This window comes from Crotalus tigris, unplaced genomic scaffold (assembly GCF_016545835.1).
Source record: "Crotalus tigris isolate CLP2741 ecotype Arizona unplaced genomic scaffold, ASM1654583v1 scf7180000023617.9722795, whole genome shotgun sequence".
Classification (NCBI taxonomy): domain Eukaryota; kingdom Metazoa; phylum Chordata; class Lepidosauria; order Squamata; family Viperidae; genus Crotalus; species Crotalus tigris.
The window spans coordinates 3901020-3926908 of NW_024100081.1; the positions used below are offsets into that span (position 1 = coordinate 3901020).

General features: G+C 38.2%; 1 protein-coding gene across 1 annotated transcript in view; it reads left to right on the forward strand.

Moving 5' to 3' along the window:
* Positions 1 to 25889, forward strand: part of LRP8 (LDL receptor related protein 8) — a 204494-nt gene that overhangs the window by 101915 nt on the left and 76690 nt on the right. Inside the window, exon 3 of the mRNA XM_039319779.1 lies at positions 12151 to 12273. Within this exon, the coding sequence (XP_039175713.1) occupies positions 12151 to 12273 (123 nt within the window). The remainder of the gene's footprint in view (positions 1 to 12150; positions 12274 to 25889) is intronic.

Consider the following 25889-nt stretch of genomic DNA (forward strand, 5'->3'; position numbering starts at 1 on the left):
ATCCCATCTTTATCTTGTTTAATGTAAAATGGCAGAGAGGAATCTCAACAAGCTTTAAGCTTTATTCTGTGTTGTTAGGACCCAGAATAATTAAGCTCTTATTCTTGGAATTTTGGCTCTTACTGGTATAACTGTCTGACAGAGGAAAGTAGGTTATAAAATGTTAAATGGGAATCTTGGCAGCCAGTTAGGAACTACACTTGTGCTGCAGTTCGATATATTATGCTAATAGTTATATAGCTGTATAAATATTTTTAGAGAGTGGAGAAAAACTCATCAAGCCTCGGTGTTGTGCCTGATCAGCTGATTAATAACTTTCATGTTTCAGAGAATGCAATAAACAGCATTTAGACACGTGCAAAAGTTTTGATTCGGAAATATGTTAAGTTCAAAATAAGGCAATTCAAAAATTCTGGAACTGCTTCAAACACCTGTCTTGGAACACCTCCAGAATAATCATTTGTTTTGAATTTAAAATGGAATATTTCAAATGTAAAATTTTAAAATTTAAAAAATACTTCTGATTTCAGCCTTCGGAACGTGGACCTTTTAACTGGTTGTGATTAAACCTTGTTCTCAAAGTTGACGTGGGAAAAATGTAGGAAAATAAAGACATAGTTTTGTTCTCTGCTTGAAAGTGGAACTTGACCACTTTCTTTTCTCAGGCAGCAAGAATAGAATAGAATAGAAGAGAAGAGAAGAGAAGAGAAGAGAAGAGAAGAGAAGAGAAGAGAAGAGAAGAGAAGAGAAGAGAAGAGAGCTGGAAGGGACCTTGGAGGTCTTCTAGATCAGCCCCCTGCTCAATCAGGAGAATCTATAACAGACAAATGACTGTCTAGTCTCTTCTTAAAAATCTCCAGTGATGGAGCGCCCACGATTTCTGGAGGCAAACTGTTCCACTGGTTAATTGTCCTCACTGTCAGGAAGTTTCTCCTTAATTCCAGGTTGCTTCTCTCTTTGAGCAGTTTCCAACCATTGTTTCTTGTCCTTCCCTCTGGTGCTTTGGTGAATAAGGTGACCTCCTCTTTGTGGCAGCCCCTCAAATACTGGAATACTGCTATCATGTCTCCCCTATTTCTTCTTTTCTTTAGACTAGCCAAACCCAGGTCCCACAGCCGTTCTTCGTATGTTTTAGTCTCCAGGTCTTTGATCATCTTAGTTGCTCTTCTCTGATTTTTTTTCCAAACTCTCAACATCGTTTTTGTGATATGGTAACCAAAATTGGCTGCAGTATTCCAGGTGTGGTATTACTAGGGTTTTATAAAGCAGTACTAATACTTCATGTGATCTTGATTCTATGCCTCTGTTTATACAGCCTATGATTGTATTAGCTTTTTGGGTTGCTGCTGCACACTGCTGGCTCATAGTCAAGTGGTCGTCCACTAGGACTCCAAGGTCCCTCTCACAGTTGCTGTTTTTAAGCCAGGTCTCACCCAATCTGTACTTGTACCTTTGATTTTTCCTGCCTTAATGTAAAACTTTTCTCCATATTGAAACTCATTTTGTTGGATAAGGCCCATTGTTCAAGTTTGTCAAGATCTTTTTGGATCCTGAGTTTGTCTTCTGAGATGTTGGCTACTCCTGCCAGTTTGGTGTCATCTGCAAATTTGATGAGTTCTTCTTCAATTCCCTCATCTACAGTAAATCATTGATAAAGATATTGAAGAGTACTGGGCCTAAGACGGAATCTTGAGGTACCCCATTGCTTACTTCTCTCTGTGTCAGTGGTTCTCAACCTTGTTAATGCCGCGACCCCCAACCGGTCGTAAGTTGAGGACTACTCAACTGGTGCAGCACCGTTTGCAGAATGGGACTTTTGGCGGGCTCAGCCGGGCAGAGACAGCCTGGACAATTCCTATTGGCTTTTGAAAGCCAACAGAATTAGACTGTATTCAAGAGAGTAGCACAGCTAAGGAAAAGGGGGAAAAAATGGACTGTGTTGTTTGGCGACCCCTGTGAAATGGTCATTCGACCCCAAATGGGGTCCCGACCCACAGGTTGAGAACCACTGCTCTATGTGAATGTGGTGCCATTGAGGACTACCCATTGAGTACGGTTTGCCAGCCAGCTATAGATCCATCTGGTGGTGATGTTGTCTATTACACATTTTTCTAGCTTACCAAGGACTAGGTTATGGTCTACTTTATTACCGTATATGCCGGCGTACAAGGCAACCCAGCGTATAAGACGACCCCCATCTTTATCGCCGAGCCGCATTCCTAGAACGTCGTCTTATACGCCGGAAACTACCAGTATTTCCGGCGTATAAGACGACTCAGCATATAAGACGACCCTCGTCTTTGGCGCCGATTTTAGCGCTCGCGGAAGTCGCCTTATACGCCGGCATATATGGTAAATGCCTTACTAAAATCTGAGTATACTAGGTCCACAGCATTTTTCTTTCTATATGTCAGGTGTGAAAAGACCAGATGGACAGCTGAAGGTTCAATTAAACTGATTTATTGCTAAAATGCCTGTACATAACAATCTTGTCAACTAATGGTTAGCATCTGCTTGAAGTTAGATAAGGATCAACAGTATTCAAAGAGGGTTGAATTTAGTTTGCTTGTGACTAAACTAAACTAACTATGCTTGTGACGTAGGGATTCTAGGCTGATCTCTCTTTCAACTCCAGCCTCAGGTCTACTACTTTCCCTATGCTATACTTCAATTTAAGGAATTCTGTAAAAAAAATCCTCATTAGGAATTTACTGGGGGGAAAAACTGTGTTAAATTAAAGATGGATTGCCCTTTCTCACCAGGCTGATACTTGTGTATGATCTTCTTTCCTGAAATAGGATTTCAGTCTAGAATAGGGGTGTCAAACTGCCGACCCATGGACCGGATGCATCATAGCAAAACCGCCCCCACCCCATTGCCGGCAGTGGCAAAAAGTTGTGATACGTCGCGACACATTATGTGACGTTGCGAGTTTGACACCCCTAGTCTAGAATCTAAACATTTAAACAGGTAGGTCTCCTAAAATTATGATCCAGAAATAACATTCTACGTTTCTTAACATCTGGGGCCACAAATTGTGATGAGCTATTTTTCTTCTTTTTATTTCATATGATTATCTTTGTTATAAACTTGATTGTGGATATATATTTTTGGGCTCCTATTTGTACATTTCATTTTTAGCCTGCTTGGTCCTACAGTATGTGTGTTTTAAAATTTATTGCAATAACATGGAACAGTTGCCTTGGACTTGGCATACATTTCACCATTTCAGTCTCTGCATTTTCTTTTGATTATCTTCTGAGATGCTGTAATAATGCAATAGCGAGAGTTATATCCCTTGACATAGCTCTTCCCTTTTGTCTCTATAACTGGATTTACATAAGCAGAAGCTCTCCCTTGGTGTGCAGACTCCTGATAAATATGTATGTAGAGTGCACACACATCCTTTTTAAAAAAGTAAACTATGGGCATATGTATATTGAATTCAATATCTCATGAGTTTACTCAGACATTTGCAAGGCATATAATAAATTCTAAGCAAGGATGTACATTTGTTTGCATATTTTTTTCTGTGGGCGCTCCAGTATTTCAGCAAGCAAATGTATAGTAGTACATTTTTTATAAAATATTTTTATTAGGAATTTGCAGTTATTTATTTATCAAACTTGTATGCCGCCCATCCCTCCCAGGGTGATTTTGAATTTGGATTTAATATTTAATCTAGATTTGAAAAGCAGAAGTTAAATCTACAGCTTGTGTGGTCCCATACACCACTCTTCTTGGCAAATCAAATTCTGCCTTTCCTGAGATTACCCAAGGCAAAAAACAAAAAAAAAAAACAAAAACAAAAAAACCCCACCTCACATTTGGTTTAAGGACCTGCTGTGAGGAACAACATTTGCACCATTTTGCTGCACAGAGTTGCTGCAGATTACTTCACAAATTACAGATTGCTTGCACAGGACTATTTTTAGGTTCCAAGGAGCAATATGAAACCAAATTTAATTAAAGGCATCAAGCTAGAAATCAGAAGGCTGTGATTTCTAGTCTTGCCTTAGGCCAGTGTTTCTCAACCTTGACAATTTTAAGGCATGTGGACTTCAACTCCCAGAATTCCACAGCCAGCATTGCTGGCTGTGGAATTCTGGGAGTTGAAGTCCACATGCCTTAAAATTGTCAAGGTTGAGAAACACTGCCTTAGGCACAAAGCCAGTTGGTTGTCTTTGGGCCAGTCACTCATTCTCAGCCCAAGGAAGTGACAGTGGCAAAACACTTCCTCAAAAGTGTTGCCAAAAAACCTGAAGGGATGGTCCAGGTAGGTTTCAGGAGTCAAGCCTGACTCAGCGAGATCCCCTACCCAATAAAAAGCAAAATGTGTAAGCATTTTACAAATTGGAAGTAATTGTCTTTATCTTAAATGCCATTCCATTTCCAAAGACTGCAAAGCAAAAAGAAATATAACAGAATAACAGAGTTGGAAGGGACCTTGGAGGTCTTCTGGTCCAAATCCCTGCTCAGGCAGGAGATACCATTTCAGACAAATGCTTGTCCAGACTCTTTTTAAAAACTTCCAGTGTTGGAGCATTCACAACTTCTGGAGGCATATTGTTCCACTGATTGTTTTAACTGTCAGGAAAGTTCTCCTTAGTTCTAGGTTGCTTCTCTCCTTGATTACTTTTCATCAACTGCTTCTTGTCCTGCCTTCAGGTACTTTGGAGAATAGCTTGGCTCCCTCTTCTTTGTGGCAACCCCTGAGATACTGGAACACTGCTATCATGTCACTCCCAGTCCTTTTCTTCATTAAACTAGACACACAATTCCAGCAACGGTTCTTTATATGTTTTAGCCTCCAGCCTGCTTTGTTGCTCTTCTCTACACTCTTTCTAGAGTCTCAACATCTTTTTTACATCATCGCCATTTTATATCGCCATTCACAGCAGAATCTTCAAGCATCCCAAGATGCGTCCCTGAAGGGTCATATTTCTACATCTCTTTGAAAATACAGTCTCTTCTTGCAAACCTTTTTGGTCCCAATTATTTCAGACTATGATAGCTGGTGAGTGAAATTCCAAATGCCGTTTCCAGATTTCAGAGCAAACAAGGAGATAACAACAGAAGGCAGCTGAGTTGAATTTGGCAAACTACCTTACCTTCAGACCTAAGCTTGCTAAGGAACTCTCATAAATCTTTATTGGCATTCTTGGTCTCTTAGTAATCTAGATCTTCAGATTCCCTGAGGAAGCCACCTGGGACACATGCTGCTGGTTCTGGACCTTCTTGCAGCCATGTGAAGAACCATGATGGATCTTTTTACCTCGGGCTTTCAGAACGTTCTCCTCAAGAGCACTGCATCTTATCTCATGGTAACCATTTTTCCTGGACCTCCAATATATTTTTTCTTTTCAAAATCATTCTTTGGATCATTCCCTACTCTCTGATCATTCAATTTTTGCAAACCTAACTGGCAGCTGATTTCCACAGATCTGCTGAAGCTTTCAGGATTTGGCCTTGCCTTAATGAGTAATCCTATAATTCAGAACAGATGGCTGCCCTTCCAGTGGTCATTTATATACAGTAGTGTAACGCCCTTTCTTTTTATCTTCTCCTGCTTTTAAGTCATTAAACAAAGATGCTGTGCTTCCCCACCAGTTCTGAAATTCTGTGCACAAAAGAACAGATTCTCCCCTAGTAACTGCTTTAAATGCCCTTTGAGATGCTTATTTGTTCACGCCTCTTTGGGGAGTATTTGAAATTGTCAGAGATAAACTGTTAGAATTTTCTATCTTGTTCTTTATAATATGATTAATCAAAACAGCTTTTGCAACTTGATAAGCTTCCTTTATATTCTGTCACCAACTGAACGATGGTTATAGCTAGGACTGTATAAATCTTGGCTGGGCTTTATAGTCTGATCTCTTCTGACTGGATTCTAGTTTCATCCTTCTTGTTCTGCTCCATGGAATAAAACTTAAGCTATTTATATATGCTGCCAGGTAAAGTAATTGTAACCAAGAGGAATGGTTGGTACCATAAGTTCAGCAAAGCTTTCCCACATCATCTTCATGATATTTTTGAAAAGGTACTACCCATGGGATGAGTTTAGCTTTTCCTACCATTTGCCAGAATTAACATGGTTGCTACTGCTGTTTCTTCTTGCTCCATGAATAGCAGTTAAATCTCTAGAGGTTTTAGTTACATTGGGAGATTACAGCTGAAAAATAGTCACAGAGATACTTTTCCACCGTAGCCTTAACTTCTCAGGGAACAGATTGTGGGAGACGTATTCCCAGCATATCTGAAAAACATCTGGTTGGGAAAGTTATTCAGCAGCTTAGGTAGTTCATGTGAAATTTTTCAGAACTTTTTAAATTATGTCTTTTGGTTTCATGTGGGAAATTCTGTGAAATTCAAATTACACATTCAGCCAAAAGGTTGGTGCTTGTGTTAAAAGTTTTACTTTTCTGATATTGTAGTTTCGCTAAATAATCTTAAGATGCAATGAAAATTTGAGAGTCCATTTGTAGAATTTGATCGTAAATATTAATATTTTATGTTTCAATTATTATCCCATACTTTAGTAATATAAGCTTGTGTTTCAAAAATGAAAAGTCTTACTGTGATCCACACATGATTAAACAATATTTCCTTTTATTTTTGTACTGTTGGTTTCTCCCATAAAAAAATTTCTAGTGCTATTTTGTAGTGTATTGTTATATATATATCTTCTGAAAAGAAAACCCCAGTTAGTATTGGACTTTATACATTTGTATGCAGAATCTGCATCTTTTAAATCATACTTTCCCATTTTTTCAAGCCAAATCATATTTGGCTACAATTGTTAGCAGTGCCCCGACTGCATAGCAATAGTAGGGACAAGAGTTTTCTAATATTATATCTAGAATGATGGATTGTTATAATATATATACCCACTTTAGTCTCATTCCTATGAGACACATATTGTCTGATAGTACACAATAAATAATTAGACATGGAAGTTGAGTCAAAACAATCTGTAGGACGTCCCAAGAATAATTCATAAAGGTACTTCATATAGAATTATCACAGGAATTTTCCCAGTCTGTAAAATAAGGCATAAATCACTTTTTCTTCCTAAAATAAAACAAAAAGAAGTCTATCCCCTGAATCCAAATTTCCCTGTTGCATTAAAAAAAATTATCCATGATGCTAATTTTTTTCTTAAAATTCAGAGTTGCCGTAACAGCTCACCTGAGTGTCTTCCACATTCTAGCTTGCTAAAACAATGATTATAACTGGATGTTGGGAAGAAAAATAAATTAAAGGAACCCAATAAATTTCCTACTGTATTTCTTAATTGGTTGTTTACTATATACAATATATAGACCTGATTTAAAGGGGACATGGCTGGAAGGCATGGATTTTTCTTTAAATTTCTCCCTCCAAACCTGATATAATAGATTTCTATTTTTGACTTATAGACACTTTCTGAGCCTATTTTTATGCTTTTTTCCATTCATATTTTGATTCAAATATGTCATTTGCATATAGATGTGAATTATTGCTGATTTAAATTATTTTTCAGTAGGCAGGCATGGACCACAAGGATTCTGAAATGCATTCTTCAAAGAAGGCACTGCTTCAAAGACTTCTCTCTTTTATGCTCAGGAGAAGTTCAGCAAGGAAAGATTGGTTGATAATTCCTGCCTCCTTGGTTTTGTTTTCTGGAAGGCTGGCTGAAATCCTCAAATTGCTGGTAGTAGCTTGAGATAAATGTGGTCAAGGTATACTATGGGTCTCAGTTTCTGCTTCTTAAAGGGAGCGTGCAGCAATGCACCTTGCAGGTTTAGGGTGGAATGAGTAAGATAATTGTAATTAAATGTACTTTGTACATAAATGAGTGATTTAACTAGGACAGTTTAAATTGTTGGCATTTAGATTTATCATATTCAATAGCATTTGTTTAAATATGCTTGTTTTAATTGAAAGAGGAATTTGTACTGTTGGGAGCTTGTATTTTAAGATCCCTGAATTCATGCAGTAAAAATAATCACCACTGGGACTTTTCTGTTTCTCTGTAGTGTCCATTGAAGATACTCAGGTGGCTTCCGTTGAGCTGAAAAACTGAACTGATTTCTTTTGCCCCTCCTGAGCAGGTTTACTTACCCTCCTTATAGTTTATCAGCAGATGTTGGGCATTGCAAAGAAAAAGACCTTACAGGCTATCTGATTGTGAGGATGCAAACCAAGCATATTAACACCTTCAAAATGCCGTTGGATGGTTCTTTGCCAGTATTATATGTCTTTTCCCTCTTTGTGATGCCTGATAATAAATTAATTGTGCTTTCAAAGAACCCTGTCAAGGGAACAAAGCAATCCATGGCACCATCTGCTACCAGCGTGGTTGTGTGGTGGAGGGAGCTTTGTATCTCCATTATTCAGGATCATTGGCAGACCCTTATGCTGCCAGCAGTCCTTTTTGTCAAAGATAACAGCCAGGGTATTATTGGTAGATCAGTGGGGAAATGGCTTTGTCATGCCAAGGCTGGGGCATTACCAAGTCAGGAGTAAGTGTATTGGAACATTTTGGGATGAATGGTGCAGAAAAGAAAAGCAGATTAAAAATGGTAAAAATGTCTGGCCATGCATGTTATGAAGGCTATTAAAGCTATAACGATTTATTATAATAAATAGTTTTAATCTGTCCTGAAGGAAAAGTTCTGAGGCTGAACGTAGAATCCATCAGAGAACAATGTTAATATACAATCTGCATATTAAAATTATTGCAAGCTTCTTTGAAAAACATTAAATCACTGTAATGTCATAGTATGAAAATATAACCTGTAGAGGGTAAAATCATAATAGTCTTATGGAGAGAATATGGATACCTGCTTTATTTTCCTCATTATTTTCCATTCATGCTGAAATTTTCTATTATCTAGCTCAGTAGACAAAATTATACAACATAATATATGTTTATAATACAACATTTGGAAATATTTGGGGAAAGGTCTTATTGCCCATTGTAACTAGCACTCTCCTGAAGACAGAATTCATTTGAAAACAAATCAAATAACTAAAATGTGAATAGCTCAAATTGCTGTTGAGTTTCAAGGCTAGTCCTTACATCGGAACTGGGCATTTTATGGCCCCTAAAGCCACATCTGGACCTTTGGACTCTCCCTGTCCCACCCACGTGAGGTCAATCGGAGATTAGAAATCAGATGCAAATAAATGCACTGCAGGGGGCAGAAGATGAGGTAGTGGGATCTGGCTCTGCACAGTCACCATGCGCTGTTTCTGTCAACAGGCAGCCATGGGAGAATGAGAGGAGAAAATGCTCATCCCTGACCTGCAGCAGCTTGAGGAGTTGAGGTGACAGAATTTGAGGTCACCAGATCAGGTTACATTGATTCAACTCTTCACAACAGTCCCACTGGCCTCTTGGAAAAACCTCTGCCCTTCATGAAGCCAAGCAGAAAACAAACTATATTTCCACCATAGATTTTGAAACTGATGTCTGAATCAAGATAGCATCTGAAGATCCATAATCCATAGTAATACTCTCTGTCTGAGGTAGGCAGACTAATGTCTCCAAGTTTTAAGAAGCCCATACTGGTTTTTAAAACAGTCCATAGGTGCATTGTCCTCCTCCTCCACAAAGAGACAGGTGTCCTTTCCATTATTTAGAAAGAATGTGAGAAAAAGCTACTGGCATTAAATTGCCTATATATAGGTTTTTCATCTGAAAACAGAGTACTAATTGAAATTCTTGTGTTATTATCTCAACCTCCTCATGTCTAGCTAATCAGAGTTCTGAGAAAGTTATTTCTCCAGAAATTCTAATTTCAATCATTCCTAGCTGTAGCTAGCAGGTGTGGGTCTATACATACTTTGTATATAGTATATTTAGGTGTGTGTCATATATGTGTTTCACTTTGAGAGCGAGCAACTAAATTTCATTTTTGATGTGTGCAGTTGTGCCCACAGTAACAAAATGACAATAAAGGTTATCTTATCTATCTTATGACCCTTGGCAAAGGAGTGCAGAATTAGTTATCTAAAACATCTGGAGCACAAGATGTTTCATTCTCTCATTTGAAGTGCACATAATACTTGACTGCCTAATCTGATTTCAGAATAATAACTCTATAGCAAGCACAAGATCTGTGATACACTTTTACATGGAAAATCCCACTTACTTGAGATTAAATTAGCTAATAAATCAATAGAAAAGGTTGAGATTGTCAAGTAAAAGTTTTAAAAATAAGAACATAAATCTGGAGGCTGCTTCAATATTTTTTTGCCTTACTACATAACCATCAGCTCGGCCACCAAGGATAACTACCTGCTGTTGATAATTCATAATTCATGTGATTTGTGCACAGGAAGCAACGCGCTCCATTTCTCATGGTACGTTTGTCTGTACTTACAATACTGTTTGAAGAAAGCCTAACATTTCCTAGGATGTCACAATAAGGAAACTGGTAAAAATGATAGTTTATCAGATGGGAAGGTTTATTTTTTCAGTGTTCATTAATAAAAACACTGTATTTAAAATTTGGCCTTCTATCTTTTAATGCTGCTCTTCTTGTCTCTAGAGAATGGGCTTTAGTTAGACCAGTGGTTCTCAACCTTTTTAATGCCGCGACCCCCAACCGGTCGTAAGTCGAGGACTACTCAACCGGTCGTAAGTCGAGGACTACTCAACTGGTGCAGCACCGTTTGCAGAATGGGACTTTTGGTGGGCTCAGCAGGGCAGAGACAGCCTGGACAATTCCTATTGGCTTTTGAAAGCCAATAGAATTAGACTCTATTCAAGAGAGTCTATTCTATTGGCTTTCAAAAGCCAATAGAATAAAAGGGAGTAGCACAGCTAAGGAAAAGGGGGAAAAAATGGCAGACTGCGTTGTTTGGCAACCCCCATGAAATGGTCGTTCGACCCCAAATGGGGTCCCGACCCACAGGTTGAGAACCACTGAGTTAGACATATAAGATCACCTCAGTGGGTTGGAAACATTTAATTTTTATTTTTAGCTATTTTTAAACTGATGGTCTACTGATTCCAACTGAATAAATTAGTAGAATATATTTGCACTATTTTTAAACCCATTGAGTTGTAATGGAGTTGTTGCTTCCTTCTCACAAAATTTTAAAAACCCTCATTTTACCATACTTCCTAATTGAACCCTATCAACCCAAGCGATATGAAACTATGAACTATTCAAATTATCTCTGAAAATAATTTTCCTTGATCTGATGCCCTCCAAAGCTACTGACATCCTCCAGTTTGCTAATGCTAGTTGGAAGTGGAAGTCAAGTCAGTGTTTATTATAATCAAAGACCAGAGATAAGAACAAGTTAAAAACACTCAAGGAATATCCAGTTAATTTTTTTTAGAATAAAATAATAAAGATAAAATCTATATTACAATCACAATTTGTCATCCAATCTGTCAGTTGTACACAAGCAAAATACAGCGTGGCCTAACTGTAATATAAAATCAAACCTTAAACTGCGAGGCCCATAGTCATTAAATATTAAAATAGGGGTGCAAAAAGGTTGGTGAAATTGTAGGAGATGATCAGGCTGAGCCTGAGAGCAGAGTCAAACACACCATCCCTTTAGAGTCCCTATGCTTCCATAAGAGAGCTAAGTCCAGCCCCCTGTAAATTCTGTTGATTCTTATCTGCCACCATTTTGCCTTGACCGTTAGTTATTCAGATTCTTATGTATACGTAGCATGAAATAAACTTGCAATACTTTTGAGCCATATCCTGTCTCCTGGTTTCTTGTGCCTGACAGAAACACAAGAAAACCAAGAATTATTACCTGTATTGCAGTTGTGATTGAGGGAACAAGACAGGCAAGCATATAGAAATCTTATCCCATTTATTGCTTTCTGAAAACATAGCTTACTCATGGCAATATCCATAGATACAATTTTGGAAGAGGTTATGGGTTTTTCTTTTCTTTTTCATTCTTCTATTCCCAAAGCTGCTAGGCTCAAAGTTCCCTTGGTGAAGGCATGCCCAGTTCAGCCTAGTGAACCATTGATTCCTTATGATCTAGTCATAGATGAATTGTGCAACTTTGAGATGTAAGAAGTGTTTTTGATTGATGACTGTGCCTCTAAAATCAAAGAATGATTTACTGTCCAATTGAACTATTCTTTTTCCTTTAAAAAAAAAAACCCTCTTTCTCTCCTTTCAGCCAAGAAGACCTGTGCAGAGTCTGATTTTACCTGCAACAATGGTCACTGCATCCCATCTAGATGGAAGTGTGACGGTGAGGAGGAATGTTCAGATGGATCGGATGAATCTGAATTGATATGCAGTGAGTATTCTTGCTATGCAATTCTGGAGCATGGCTTTGTAATAATTTTGAGAGCAACTGATGACGGAACATATGACAGACATACTTCCATGCACACTACCCTTAAGCAAGGATAAGTTAACTTCTATTGTAGTAGTAGAATAACTCTTCAGGAGCGCACCTACATATGCCGTATGGATATTCACTCCCCAAGCTGTTCATTTTCAAGCTAACAGTAATATGTAAAGTGCAGAAAGTCAGTAAAAACAGTAAGCAGAAGAAATTAAATGAGATAATAAAAGAAAAAGGATGTGTTGCTAAGTCTAGTTTACATCAGTAACTCTCCACTGTGCTTCTCTCTACCAGTGGTTCTCAACCTTTCTAATGCCGTGACCCCATAATACAGTTCCCCATGTTGTGGTGACCCCCAACCACTTATACATCACCAGGTGCCAGGGACGTGGCCAAGAAAAGGGGGAAAAATGGCGGACAGCCTTGTTTGGCGACCCCCGTGAAATGGGCGTTCGACCCCAAATGGGGTCCCAACCCACAGGTTGAGAACCACTGCTCTATACCTTTCTATCTTTGTAAGGCAGCCTTGTTTTTACCACATCCATCCACTGCTTCATACATTGCTTGTTGTTTTTTACATTTCTATTTTCTTTTTTTTTACCATTTCATCAATCCCATCCAGCCACCACTGCCTGATCTTCTTCTTTTTCTCAGCCCATTGACTCTTACTTCGTGTATCTGTTTTGCAATTCTGTGCTCTCTCTATAACTAAATCACCTCAATATACTTTTTTCATACCAGTCACTCACTTGCATTCAGTCCACATACTGTACATTCAGCTCTTATTCATTCTTGAGCCCATAGCTTCTTGTTTTACTGCCCACAGACCATTGCATTCAAATTACTTCTACATTTATCCAGCCATTCCCATTGCATGTGTACATAATAGTGTGGGCAGAAGCATGCTCCTATGCATAACCATTTATTCTACCATTATTATGTGCACTCCTATGCATAGCCATTTATTCTACCATTATTATGTGCAGCCATACTCATTCCTCACAACAAACTATGTGCTGCCCACTACTTTTCTACCATCTTTGGCACATCTTAAAATTTCTCCATCAGTTTCCCCATCTTTAGAAAACATTTATCACATTTCTTCTATTTGCTCTAGTTTATCAACATGTATACATAATTTTCAGTCTATTTCCATTTTCTGGGTTATGCCAAACTAATCTTTGATTCATTAATTTTCAAGTCCATAGCTCTGAATGTTTGTGTGTGTGTGTATACTTACATATTATGCATGTATGTGTATATATGTAGATAGATATAAATATATATACATACATACATTTCTATGCCACTTGATAGCATAATATTTTTCTCTCTGTTCCAAGTAATCCTATGTTCATTTTCTATTCATTCTGTTAGAAAATTAGTTTAGCTTCAGTTACTTTTTTTGATACAGAACTGGTACTTTCTCATCCTGCAGTTCTATTTTCATTCTATTTTCTGTCACTCTGTTTCTTTTATTTCATTATCTATTACCCCCTAATATCGTTTTTTTTTATATTACCAGCTAATAGTCTCTTTCATGCTTATAACCCTCAGAATCTTTGAATTTGTCTACTAATTCCTTAATTTTTAAAAAATCAAATCAATTATGCTTTTAGATTTATACTACTTTTGGATCATTGTTTCAAAAATATTTCCTTACCTAAACAGAGAAACCTTGAATTCCAGTGACTTTTATTTACCACTAATTTGCTTGGTCCATTAGTAGTTCAGATTCTTGTAGAAAGCTTAAGCTTGCAAGCTTAAAGTTGCAAATAAATCTTTATACCCATTTGAACTGCCTGGATCTCCTGATTTTCCTGGTGCTTGACATTTGAATTATGTTGATTCAAAACCTGTTGTTCTATAATGCACCAATTGAAGGTTACAATCAGACACAAGAGTTTTAGCAGTATATACATTCCACATACATTAAGTATGAATAGGCTTATATTCAAACCATATATTCGAAATCAGCAGATTTTTTTAAAAAAAGATCCTCATCTGTCATCATTGTTATATATTTTTGAGTCTCTAAATCACCCAGGCATCTTAGCTATACTCTTTTGTGTCTTATTCCCACTCATCTATTAGTATCACCTAACAGAATAATTTTCCCTGGATTACATTCATTCTTCTGTTATCATTATTCACTGGAGTATAACATGTAGCTAATGCTGATCTTCCTACAGATGCACCGCAACCCATGTAACATTCATACTTTCTGACATTAATTTTAGCTTTTTACTTTATAATTAAATCTATATTTCACTTCGATGCATGTAGTCATGTTACATAAGATCAGAGCATTTTCATTCAGGTATAGTATAACTACTCTTTCTTTTAGTTTCATGGGCACATAGCACATCTATTTTTTATGTCACTTTAAAAAATTAATTCATGCTCTTTATCTGCCTGCCATGGCTGTCTCCAGATGGAGCCAAAGAGATGGACCTCCTGCGCTTGCTCTCTGAGGTCCCCCCTGCGATTCAAATGGCCCTCACCTTACTAGTTTTTCAAAGGGCCCTGAAGACATGGCTGTTCACCCAGGCCTTTGATGAGGATGATTGGCATGACACTCCATTTTTTTTCTTTTTTGTTCCCATCTGTGTTTGTTTTCTCTGCCATCCTTGCTCCTTTATTTTGTGTTGTGAATTTTTTTGTGTGGGGTTTTTTTTGTGTGTGTGTCTTTGTTTTATTCCTAGTTTTTAAATGTTTTTGACAATTTGTCAACCACCTAGATAGTGGAGTTGGGCGACATATAACAATTATTATGGTTAGGCATAATGAGCTTGATGTCTAGACTGGATTTGGCATTTTTTATCTCCTATAGAGTCCTTCTCAAGGACCTGGGAGAAACGGGTATTGTTATTTGATGGTGTTAAAAATTATTGTTACAGGATGTAAGGTGTTCCAGGTAAAGCTGCCTTTTGCAATTGACTGATGGTGGTTTTGTCCAAGTGGATGGTATTCAAGTAGTGCTCCAGTTGTTTTAGGATTGTACCAATAGGATTGCCTATTACTGTTGATACTACCTTTGCTTTCTTTTGCCACAAAAGTCCCAGAAGACTTTATTCATTCTCTTACTCTATCTATTTTGTGATCCTACCTGTTATTGCTTGCAGGCAAATGGTATTTCTTGCAGATATTCCAATGCACCACTGTAACTATTTTGCCCTGCCACTGTTGGTAGTCAATCTGTGTGGTCTCATTGTAGTTGCTAACTAGGTGGTCCACGGTTTCTTCAACTTCTTTTCAGAGGTGGCATTTGCTATCTATTGGCGTTTTTTCTCTTCTGTTTCAGCTGCTATTTCCCATGCAGCTTCGCAATGTCCATACAAATGAGTTTGGATAGCCTAGCTTATGTTTTTGATGTTTGATAAGCATGGTGTGATTTGTTCAATATTGTTGACAGAAAAATCAATTAAATGACAAGTAGTAGTGATAGTGTTGGCCAGCAACTGTGTCTTCCATTGTGCCATTGATCTCTGCACAAAGCTTCTGATGTTTGTACTGACTCCTGTTATTTCTAGACATTTTATTATCAATCATGTGGCAGAGAGTTGAATGCTTTCTGGTAATCAATCTAAGCTACATTCAAGTTGGTCTTCATTCTCTTTTATTTCAGGTTTTTTTTTGTTTTTTTTTTTAAGAAAAGCTTATCCGCTTCCTTTTTCCAAGCTGCATTCTTGTTGTGTTTATTTGGGTTGCTCCATAGCTGGGTGCAGAACTGTACCATTTCTTCTTTGTCAGATGTTGATTGGTTCATTGCAGTCTCTTCTTTTTAGGATTGATAGAAATGTTTCTGATTCAATTGTAATTGGAGATTCTGCTTATAGTGTGCAATTCCAGCTTTGTGTCTGACGATCTTAGCTTTAGCTGTTATTTTGCTGTTGTATTATTTCTAGTGTTTCCTTGATCTTCCTTGTTTCTGGGTGGTGTTACTTGATCAGGTGTTCTTTGGTTCTGTTCTTCAACTTCTTTTGTTTCATCTGTTCTAGCTTGTTTGCATCTGATTACACCATGCTGATCTTATTTTACAATCTTGCTTTTCTGGTTTGTTGATTTTTTTTTTCCATTGAAGATATTCAACTATACTGCAGCCATGCTGTGCATTAGTTGATTTATTTCTTGCAGTGAGCTGGTGCTTATATTTATACAGTATTGGAATTTTTAATACTTGTACTAGCTGTTTCTTTGTAACAAGCTTCAACACTGGCAGTCTTATTCTTGTTGTGCTGTTCTAGATGCTCAGTTATCTCTGTTTTAATATCTCTTATTTTTTTAATTAGGGGACTTTGTTCTTTCTGAGGAGAAGTCAGAGGAAATATGCCTGGTTTGGGAATGAAAATGGTTCATTAGCAACGCTGGCTTCCTTTACTGCCGACTCCCCCTGGTTTGCCTCTACAGTCTGAGCTACTATTGGCCAGGCTTCCGTTACTTTGCCTGGGTAGATCTTTGCAGTTCTTCCAGTTTTACTTCTCTGAATACTTTATTTCATGTTATCAGCATTGAGAATAGAATAGAATAGAATAGAATAGAATAGAATAGAATAGAATAGAATAGAATAGAATAGAATAGAATAGAATAGAACAGAACCTTGGAGGTCTTATAGTCCATCCCCCTGCTCAATCAGGAGAACCTATACCATCTCAGAATATCTCCAGTGATGGAGCACCCACAATTTCTGGAGGCAAGCTGTTCCACTGGTTAATTGTCCTCACTATCAGGAAGTTTCTCCTTAATACCAGGTTGCTTCTCTCTTTGATCAGTTTCCAACCATTGTTTCTCGTCCTTCCCTCTGGTGCTTTGGTGAACAACCTGGCCCCCTCTGCCTTGTGGCAGTCCCTCAGATACTGGAACACTGCTATTATGTCTCCCCTATTTCTTCTTTTCTTTAGATTAGCCAAACCCAAGTCCTGCAGCCGTTCTTCGTATGTTTTAGTCTCCAAGCCTTTGATCATCTTAGTTGCTCTTCTCTGAATTTTTTCCAAACTCTCAACATCTTTTTTGTGATAAGGTGACCAAAATTGGCTGCAGTATGGCAGGTGTGGTCTTACTAGGGTTTTATAAAGCGATACTAATACTTCGTGTGATCTTGATTCTATTTATACAACCCTGTTTATACAACCCAGGATTATATTAGCTTTTTTGGTTGCTGCTGCATACTGCTGGCTCATAGTCAAGTGATCGTCCATTAGGACTCCAAGGTCTTTCTCACAGTTACTGTTTTTAAGCCAGGTCTCGTCCAAAACCTTTGGTTTTTCCTGCCTAAATGTAAGATTTTGCTTTTCTCCACATTGAAACTCATTTTGTTGGATAGGGCCCATTATTCAAGTTTGTCAAAATCTTTTTGGATCCCGAGTTTGTCTTCTGGGGTGTTGGCTACTCCTGTCAGTTTGGTATCATCTGAAAATTTAATGAGTTCCCCTTCAATTCCTACATCTAAGTTATTTATGAAGATATTCAAGAATACTGGGCCTAAGACGGAACCTTGTGGTACTCCAGTGCTTATTCTGTCCCGTTATTTCTAATTCTGGATGATGTTCTTTCAGAACTGGTTTTTTCTTTTCACATATCCTCTTTTCACTGGACTGGCTTTGCAATAGCAGCAGATCATTATAATTTTTTTTGTGATGGATAGACAACTTTTCTTCCAGTAGTCCTGCAGATACTTCTCTGGTTGCTCAGTCAACAGTCCTGTAGCCCAGGGATCTCCACCCTTGGTAACGTTAAGACTTGTGGACTTCAACTCCCTTGAAGTCCACAAGTCTTAAAGTTGCCAAGGTTGGAGACCTCTGCTGTAGCCCATTTCTCACTAGATGTCCAGGAATTCCAAGATCTAGCATGGTAGTTGTTCACCCAGGCAATGAATGATCCAGTATGGATTTCTCTAAATTACACCTTACCATACAGATAGTCCTTGACTTACAACAATTTGGTTAGTGACCATTTGAAGTTGCAATGGCACTGAAAAAAGTGACTTATGACCATTTTTTATACTTATGACTATTGCAGCATCCCCATAATACGTGATCAGAATATGGACACTTGGATTTCCGGTTTGCTGATGCATTAGGATTGAAGAGAGATTCAGATCTCACCCAGTCTCATCCGCGCTGCTTTGTAGGTGCCTGGTGGTAAATTTGACTTCAGCTGTCTGCAGCCTAGTGACAGACCATATTTCTATGGCCAGTCTTTCGTCCGCCAGTTTGGAGAGTTTGGAAGAGAGAGACTCTTCATCTGGGTCCTCTGATGAGTCCTGTCCAGTATAATTGATCCTCTGGCATAGCTGTCATCTTCATAAAGCACAAAAGTTCCACAACCACATCAAGATAATGTCTCACTGGAGAATTATCATCACCATCATCATCTTCATCATTACAGTTGGGATGTACGTCTTCTCATAATGTTTTTTTAAATAATACAGAAAAGATGTAGACATGGCTAGTATCTCACAAATGAAAGCAAGATTTGGTTGTACCACATTTTTCATGGTGTTTATTCAAAATAGGATCTCCAAACTATATTCTCCAAGTCACACAAATATCAAAGATAAGCTTGTCAACCATAAAAAATAAAATGAAAATCATATTTAAGCAACACCTTTATTAGATTAACTCAGAGGCGGTAATAACTATGCAAGCTTGTCTGTATAACTTCCTGAATTCTCATTGCTGTAATAGCATAAAACTGAACTATAAATGTAAAGCTCATAAACTTTTAGCTGCCTTTTCTATTTTCTCATTTTCTTCAATATACTATAAGATCTCACAAGTGATGGCCTTCAAAGATTTGACTCTGCAGCAAACCACCCTGGGATACCTGGCAATACCTGGCAATACCTGGAACCATCAGCAGTAGAAAATAGAAATGGATTCTGGAGTCATCTCTTCCCCTGTGTACTGTGCAGGAATATCCATAGAAAGTATCATTTGAAGAGAGTTAAAATTTGTACAATAAACACACATTAGGTTTTGGAATTTTTGTTCCTTGCTTTTCAAACCAAACCAAACAAAATGCCATTCTGTTCTATTCCCAGGAGACTGCTTTGAAATTAAAATGAGCTTATGTGCTTCCCCCCCAACCCCTCACATACTTTGATGATGATAGCTGATATCAAAAGTGTAAATATCCCATGGTTAAATCCAACTGACTATTTTGGGATTACTGTTTTTACACCTGACACTTCCTTTTATATTTTTCTATCTAAACACTATCATCTAGTACAGTGATGGCGAATCTTTTAGAGATCGAGTGCCCAAACTGCAACCCAAAATCCACTTATTTATCACCGGGTGCCAGGTGGGCATGACTCACTGGGTGGGCGTGGCTATGGTGGTCATGTCAGATTGGGTGGGTATGGACAAGGTGGGCGTGATCACCTCGATTTTGCTCGTGGGGAGGGATGCCTATGGGGGCTGGGCAGGGTTGGGGGAGATCAAGGGGGTCTCTGGTAGGTGGGGCGTTGGGCAGGAGGCTCGTACTGCTGGGTGAGACGAGGCAAGGTGAGGCAGGGCAGGGGTGCCATTGTCACGGGGCAAGGTAAGGCCGGAGCAGCTGCTGACTGACACCATCGGCCCCTGCACACAGAGGCCAGCGAGTGCATGGGTGCTGGGATGCATCCGGCCATGTGGGACCTCCGCGAGTTAATGGGCGGCTGGTTGAAGAGGGACGGTTGCCATCTTTGGGGCATGGTGCATGTGCCCACAGAGAGGGCTCTGAGTGCTGCCTCTGGCATGCATGCCATAGGTTTGCCACCACTGATCTAGTAAGAGCATCTCTCACTCTCTCTCACACACGCACACACCACAATTTGACAGTTTTGATAACACTTTTGAGAGACTGGCTTTTTCGCAATTTGTCCTGGTGGAATGGCAAATCAATTTCTCTGTTAGAATTTGGCAGAACAAAGGGAGCAAGGTTGCAGCTTTGAGAACAGTAATGAATGCTTGTAAATAGTGAGTGACACAGAAACTAAATTTAGAAAATTTCCCCCACTAGCAGAACCATTCACAAATGTGATTCTGTTGTGATCATCAAGAAACATTTCATTTTGCTTCAGTTTCTTTCACTGTTTTGTAATTCCCATCCTAGGGGACAGCTTATTCATTTCCCATTGATCTGGAACATTGCAAATTCATTAAATATTCACCAGTGCTGACTAGCAGGGACTTTAACCTAAGGAAATTAAATTTTAAATATTAGGCAATACCCAAAAGTGATAAAGTAAGAGTGCTTGAGTGCATGTAAATTTATTTTGAGTGAAAAATGATTTTATTATCTGTTGCTAAACTCTGTGGGCTTAATAACGAAATTGCAATGTTGCAATGAAATAAATTTAATTGGAAGCTTACCGAAATCTGTGTATACTTTGTAGATATGGCAAAGAAAAGATTGGCAAAACATGTTTCCTTCAAATGGCAGGACAGTAGTGGCAATTTTGATGAGACCAATTGACAGGTAGTCCTTGAGTGCCAGTCATAGTTGAGCCCCACAATTACGGTATGGGTTATCATGTCACTGGATACAATTTTACAACCTTTTTTTTTCAGCAGTCGTTAAGTGAGTCCACTGTTCAGTATGGGGTGATTTTTGCCAGAAGCTGAAAGTAAACGCCAGTTTCTGACAAAAATGTTGACACAGTCATGTGACTATGGGGTCCTGCAAATAGCCATAAATGCAGGCTTGTTGTTGAGTGCCCAAAATGTGATCATGTGATCACGGGGGTAGGATGGACATCAGAATTTTGGAACTGGGTCATAAGTAGTTTTTTTGGGGGGGGGGAGGGTCTGTCTTAACTTCAAGCAGTTGCTACTAGTTGAGGACTACCTATACACTGCAATCTGTTATTTGTAACATCCTGTATCTGTTGTGTTTATAATATTTACTATATAATATATATATATCACAGATGTATTTATATAAATATAAGTCAAATGTATATTCCTCCTATCTCACCTAAGTGACCCTGAGCAGTTACGAGTGCATTAAAATAGTTCTACCCAAATTGTAAGGCTGCAGAGCTGAAGAGCTCTAAAAGCAAGGTCATCAAGTGGAATGCAGATAGCGGCTGAGGTTTGATTGACAGCTACAGATGACTTTGAAAACTACCTGTGAGTTTGGCACAAAGGAAGCAGGGTGCGCTTAGTGGTGTTGCACAGCTGGCTTAGTACATTTGTCCCGTTGAAACAGGGTGATACGTTGCCTCCTGCAAAAAAACAAAAAAAACTGAATTTGAGCAGCCCATCAATATTGACTTTGAACAACATACAGTATGTGTCAGCAGATTGTCTTCATTGCAAACATCTGACTTTCATTTAGGGGCTCAAGGTAGCTTACATAATGTTCCATCCTCCTATTTTTACCCTGTTATAATCCTATTAGATGCATTGGGCTGAGAGGAAGTGCGTCTCCTCACACCTAATCCAGCACCATAACCCGGATACTTCACGGTTCTCATGAGGCCAGTGCAAGATGGGCTATTCAGAATACACAACTCTGACATCCAACATCAGGAAAATCCCTTCCCCTGCCCCTTCTGTTGCTTTCTTAACTATGGTTGATAGCAAAGCCACGGTTGTTACAGCCAGTAATACAGCTAGATGTAAAAATGAAGAATTGGTGAGAGGTGCAGTTAACATGCAAACAGTAGTAACGTGACAGTAGGTGTGCAACATTAGAAGCCTGAAGGGATAATAATGGCAATGCAGGCTCCAGAATGAGTGGTTTCTTCCCATAAGCTGATTGCTACTCAATTTAAGTCTGCAGTGAGCTGAACACGAACTGACATCTAATCTGTGTGATTAACAGTAGATTGGCAAGCATGTCTTACTCTCAGTTGTCTAATAATAGCAACAGTCAAAAAAATGAAATTACGGACACAGCATGTTTCTTATGTCCACCAACGTCAGCTGTTATTTTTGTGCCCAGCTTGCTTGGTGAACAGGGGAATGCAGGTAAAAGACAGAGTGAATCCAGCAAGCCTAAAGATTGTGTGGCCCTGCCTTAAAGTACCACAACTCTGTTGGGCCTTCCGGTGAAGTTGCTGTATGGATTCCTACAAGAATATTTTCTTCAAAACTATTTGAAAGGAATAGTTAGACGCTGATCAATTGATGAGAATTTACACTTGGCTACTAATTTTATTGTATTTATTTAGTTTAGGAAATTATCATCTGTTAATAAATACCCATTCACCAAAGCGGATTCACTCTACCTCCTTCATTTCTGGTTGGTGTTACAATTTCTCTAACTGAAGACCTCAGCTTAAATATCAAGCTATATGCACATTAATTTATTTCCTAAATAAGTTGCGGCAAAAGACATCTTGATTTATTAGATGATATCAATGTGCAATTCAAGAAGGTATAGACAGTTCTCTGTTAGCCAAGTTCTGATTTTTTTAAAAAAAAGCCAACTTGCCATTTTTTGCATTGCTTCCTAATCGGGAGGAATATCCTCAATTAATAGTCACACAGAATACCAGAGTAATCATACTGGTATTAAATTAATGTTTTTGTAATATAGTCTAGATTCTATCTTTCTCTTGCCAATCAGAGCCACCGTATTAATCTGAGGTAGTGTCTTGCTCGAAGGTCCTAAATTAGCAATGTTTTTTTCTCAGATCTCTGCAGCTAAAGTAACTATGTTTAGACAGCAAAGTTCACTTTAAGGATGGACTAGGGATTTCATTTTATCTTCATAAGAAGCAGAGTGTTACTTCCTGTAAAGAAAGTCAAACTGTATTTTAAAAAAAACAGCTGAGCCCTCAGCTGGCCACACAATACATTACACTCCATCTTCAGATCTGTAGTTTGTAGTCTTGGTTTTGCAGAAGCTTTAAAAAATTAAATGTTGGAATTTCTAACATGTGAGAATATGGTCAGTAAAAAGATGTGAACCTGTCTTGTTAATTTTTAGGGAAAATTACTTTTTCAGATGGCTGATTAAAAACCAGTCACCGACATTACTGTGTACCCAGCTCTGTATTAGTTATGCTGGGGTAAAAGAGATGTTGTGAAATAATAGGAAGAACTAGTTTGAAGTATCTTCCTTTATCTTCTCTACAAAGATTGTCTATTTGAGAAACTGAAAGTGGATTATCAAGGATAGATGTGTGTGTGTGAAAGAGAGAGATTCAGCATGTGTAGCTTCATGGCATTATCTAACTTTCAGCTGGTTCATCAAAAGGCATGATTAGGGCAAAGAAGTGAGGACTTTGGAAATGCGTTGTTGCTTTCAAAAAGCTCCACCAAAGAGTAGGAGATAAAACAAGCATAAATGCATGTTTAATGTCATTTTCAGTTGCTATAATGAAATCTAAGAATATAAGCTTTATATTTCCCCCTTATTAGACATACATAATGTGAGCAGTAAATAATAGAAATAATACTATGCAAATGTAGGCTGAGGATTTGCGGTTAAAAATAGAAATAGGAAAAAGTGCTACAAGATGGCATGTACTGGTAATAACACGCAGAAAATGTATAATAACCATGTGGCAACAACAGTTGCTAAATGGAGCATATATCCAAAGAAATCCTTTCAGATAAACTGAATTTGTACATTAAAATATGAAGCTGACTTCATATTGAACCAGAGCCCTGTATGTGCGTGCTCTCTCTCTCTCTCTCTCTCTCTCTCTCTCTCTCTCTCTCTCTCTCTCTCTCTCTCTCTCTCTCTCTCTCACACACACACACACACACACACACACACACACACACACACAATATCCTCCCCCTACTCCCTCTCTCTTTCCTTTATATGCTATATTTTAATTCACTTTTCCTCAATCTGGCTCCGCCTGATGCTTTAGACCAGGGGTCCCCAAACCCTAGTCTACAACTGTTGGGAACCGGGCCATGCAAGTGGCAGGCGAGTGTGCGAAGCTTCATTTGCACGTCCGATTTGCTGGTCTACAGAAACAGAAAGGTTGGGGACTGCTGCTTTAGACTGTGATTCCCAATATCTTTCATACTGACCATGTTGCCTGGAGCAATGGGAATTGAAGTCTAAAGCCTGGTTCAGTTAAGGAACAAGAATCTCTAGGCAAATTAATAATAATAATTTGCAAATGTACTCAGGTGTGCTTCTGCAGATTGTTGGTGGGGGTGTAATGCTCTGCTGAACATAGAGAATTATTATGTCGGTGAAAAAAATTAAGTTAGATCTATTCCTGCAGATTTGGTACTTTGAAAGGATGTATTTACTCTCCTTTAGTTCTTTTGTTGCTGTTTTTCATATATGATGTGCTAAAATGAATAGTGCTCTTATAATAGTTCCTTGCTAAGCTTTTTATTCCCTGTAGGTTGTGTGCTATAAAATAGTATTCTAATGCTTGTGTCAGTCCTCTGATGCATTTATACTGTTGTTAATTAAGGACAGCAGTAAAAAGCCTGATGATATTACTTATGTAGCTATAATAAATACCGTACTACATTTATTTTGAAGTGGAGGTTTTGCTAAATGTGGCTGCAATATTGTATGTATATATGTATATGTATATATATATATATATATATATATATATATATATGTATGTATGTATGTATGTATGTATGTATATGTATGTATATGTGTGTGTATGTATGTATGTATGTATGTTAAGCTAAAAGACACTCTGGGATATGCTGAGACAACTTTTTGCCATCAAATATTTTAGTTGTAATTTGCTTTATTGTAAAAGAACCACAGTAAATTTAAGATAAATTGTCTCTAGAGAAAACAAGTATTTTATTTCATCAATATTTCAGAAGGATCCCAGCATGTTTGATAGATGCATATAGTAGTTTCCATATAACATATGGAAGTTTAACACCTGTTTATGATCAGGGAATCTAATGTGACTAGAAATCATAAAATCAATAAACTACTTGGCTTCAAGTATTTGAGAAACCATGTGAGTTTTACCATGGAGAAATAAAGCTATGAATTTTATAATGATGGTTGACAAGTATAGTACTTGACAGAGAACTGAGCTATTACGGGACAAGGTGTATTATTTTTTGCAGAAGGATATATAGCAGTTAGACTCTTTACTGTCATGCTGTCATTCCCTGGTCCAGATATCATACAGACCAAATGAAACTATGAAAAGCTAGTCATAGAATTTCCTTTATCTAGATTTTTTGGGGGGGGTACCTTTGAATCAGGGTTGACTCCTGCTCGTACTGCCTGTTTCATGGGGTGATCTAGTCTTTGTCAAAAGACATTCTCAGTGAAACATCCTTGAATTTTGGATTGACCTCTTTAATTAGCAATGACCCTTAGATCTCTCTGGACAGGAGGAGAATATGGTATAACGGCTTTTTCTTCCTTCCAAACTATTCTCAAACAATATGATCTTCCGGCACTGAAACCTATTCTTATTCTCTAGCCTTCATTTCTCTTTTGTTCATGCCTCTTCATGTGGTTTTTTGATTCTGAATAATACAGGTAACCCTCAATTTATAACCATTGGTTCACTCCCTGTTCGAAGTTACTTATTCCTTGCACTTACGACCGTTACAGCATTCCCCTGGTCACATGATCAATAGTTGAGCACTTGGCAATCGGCCTGGTTG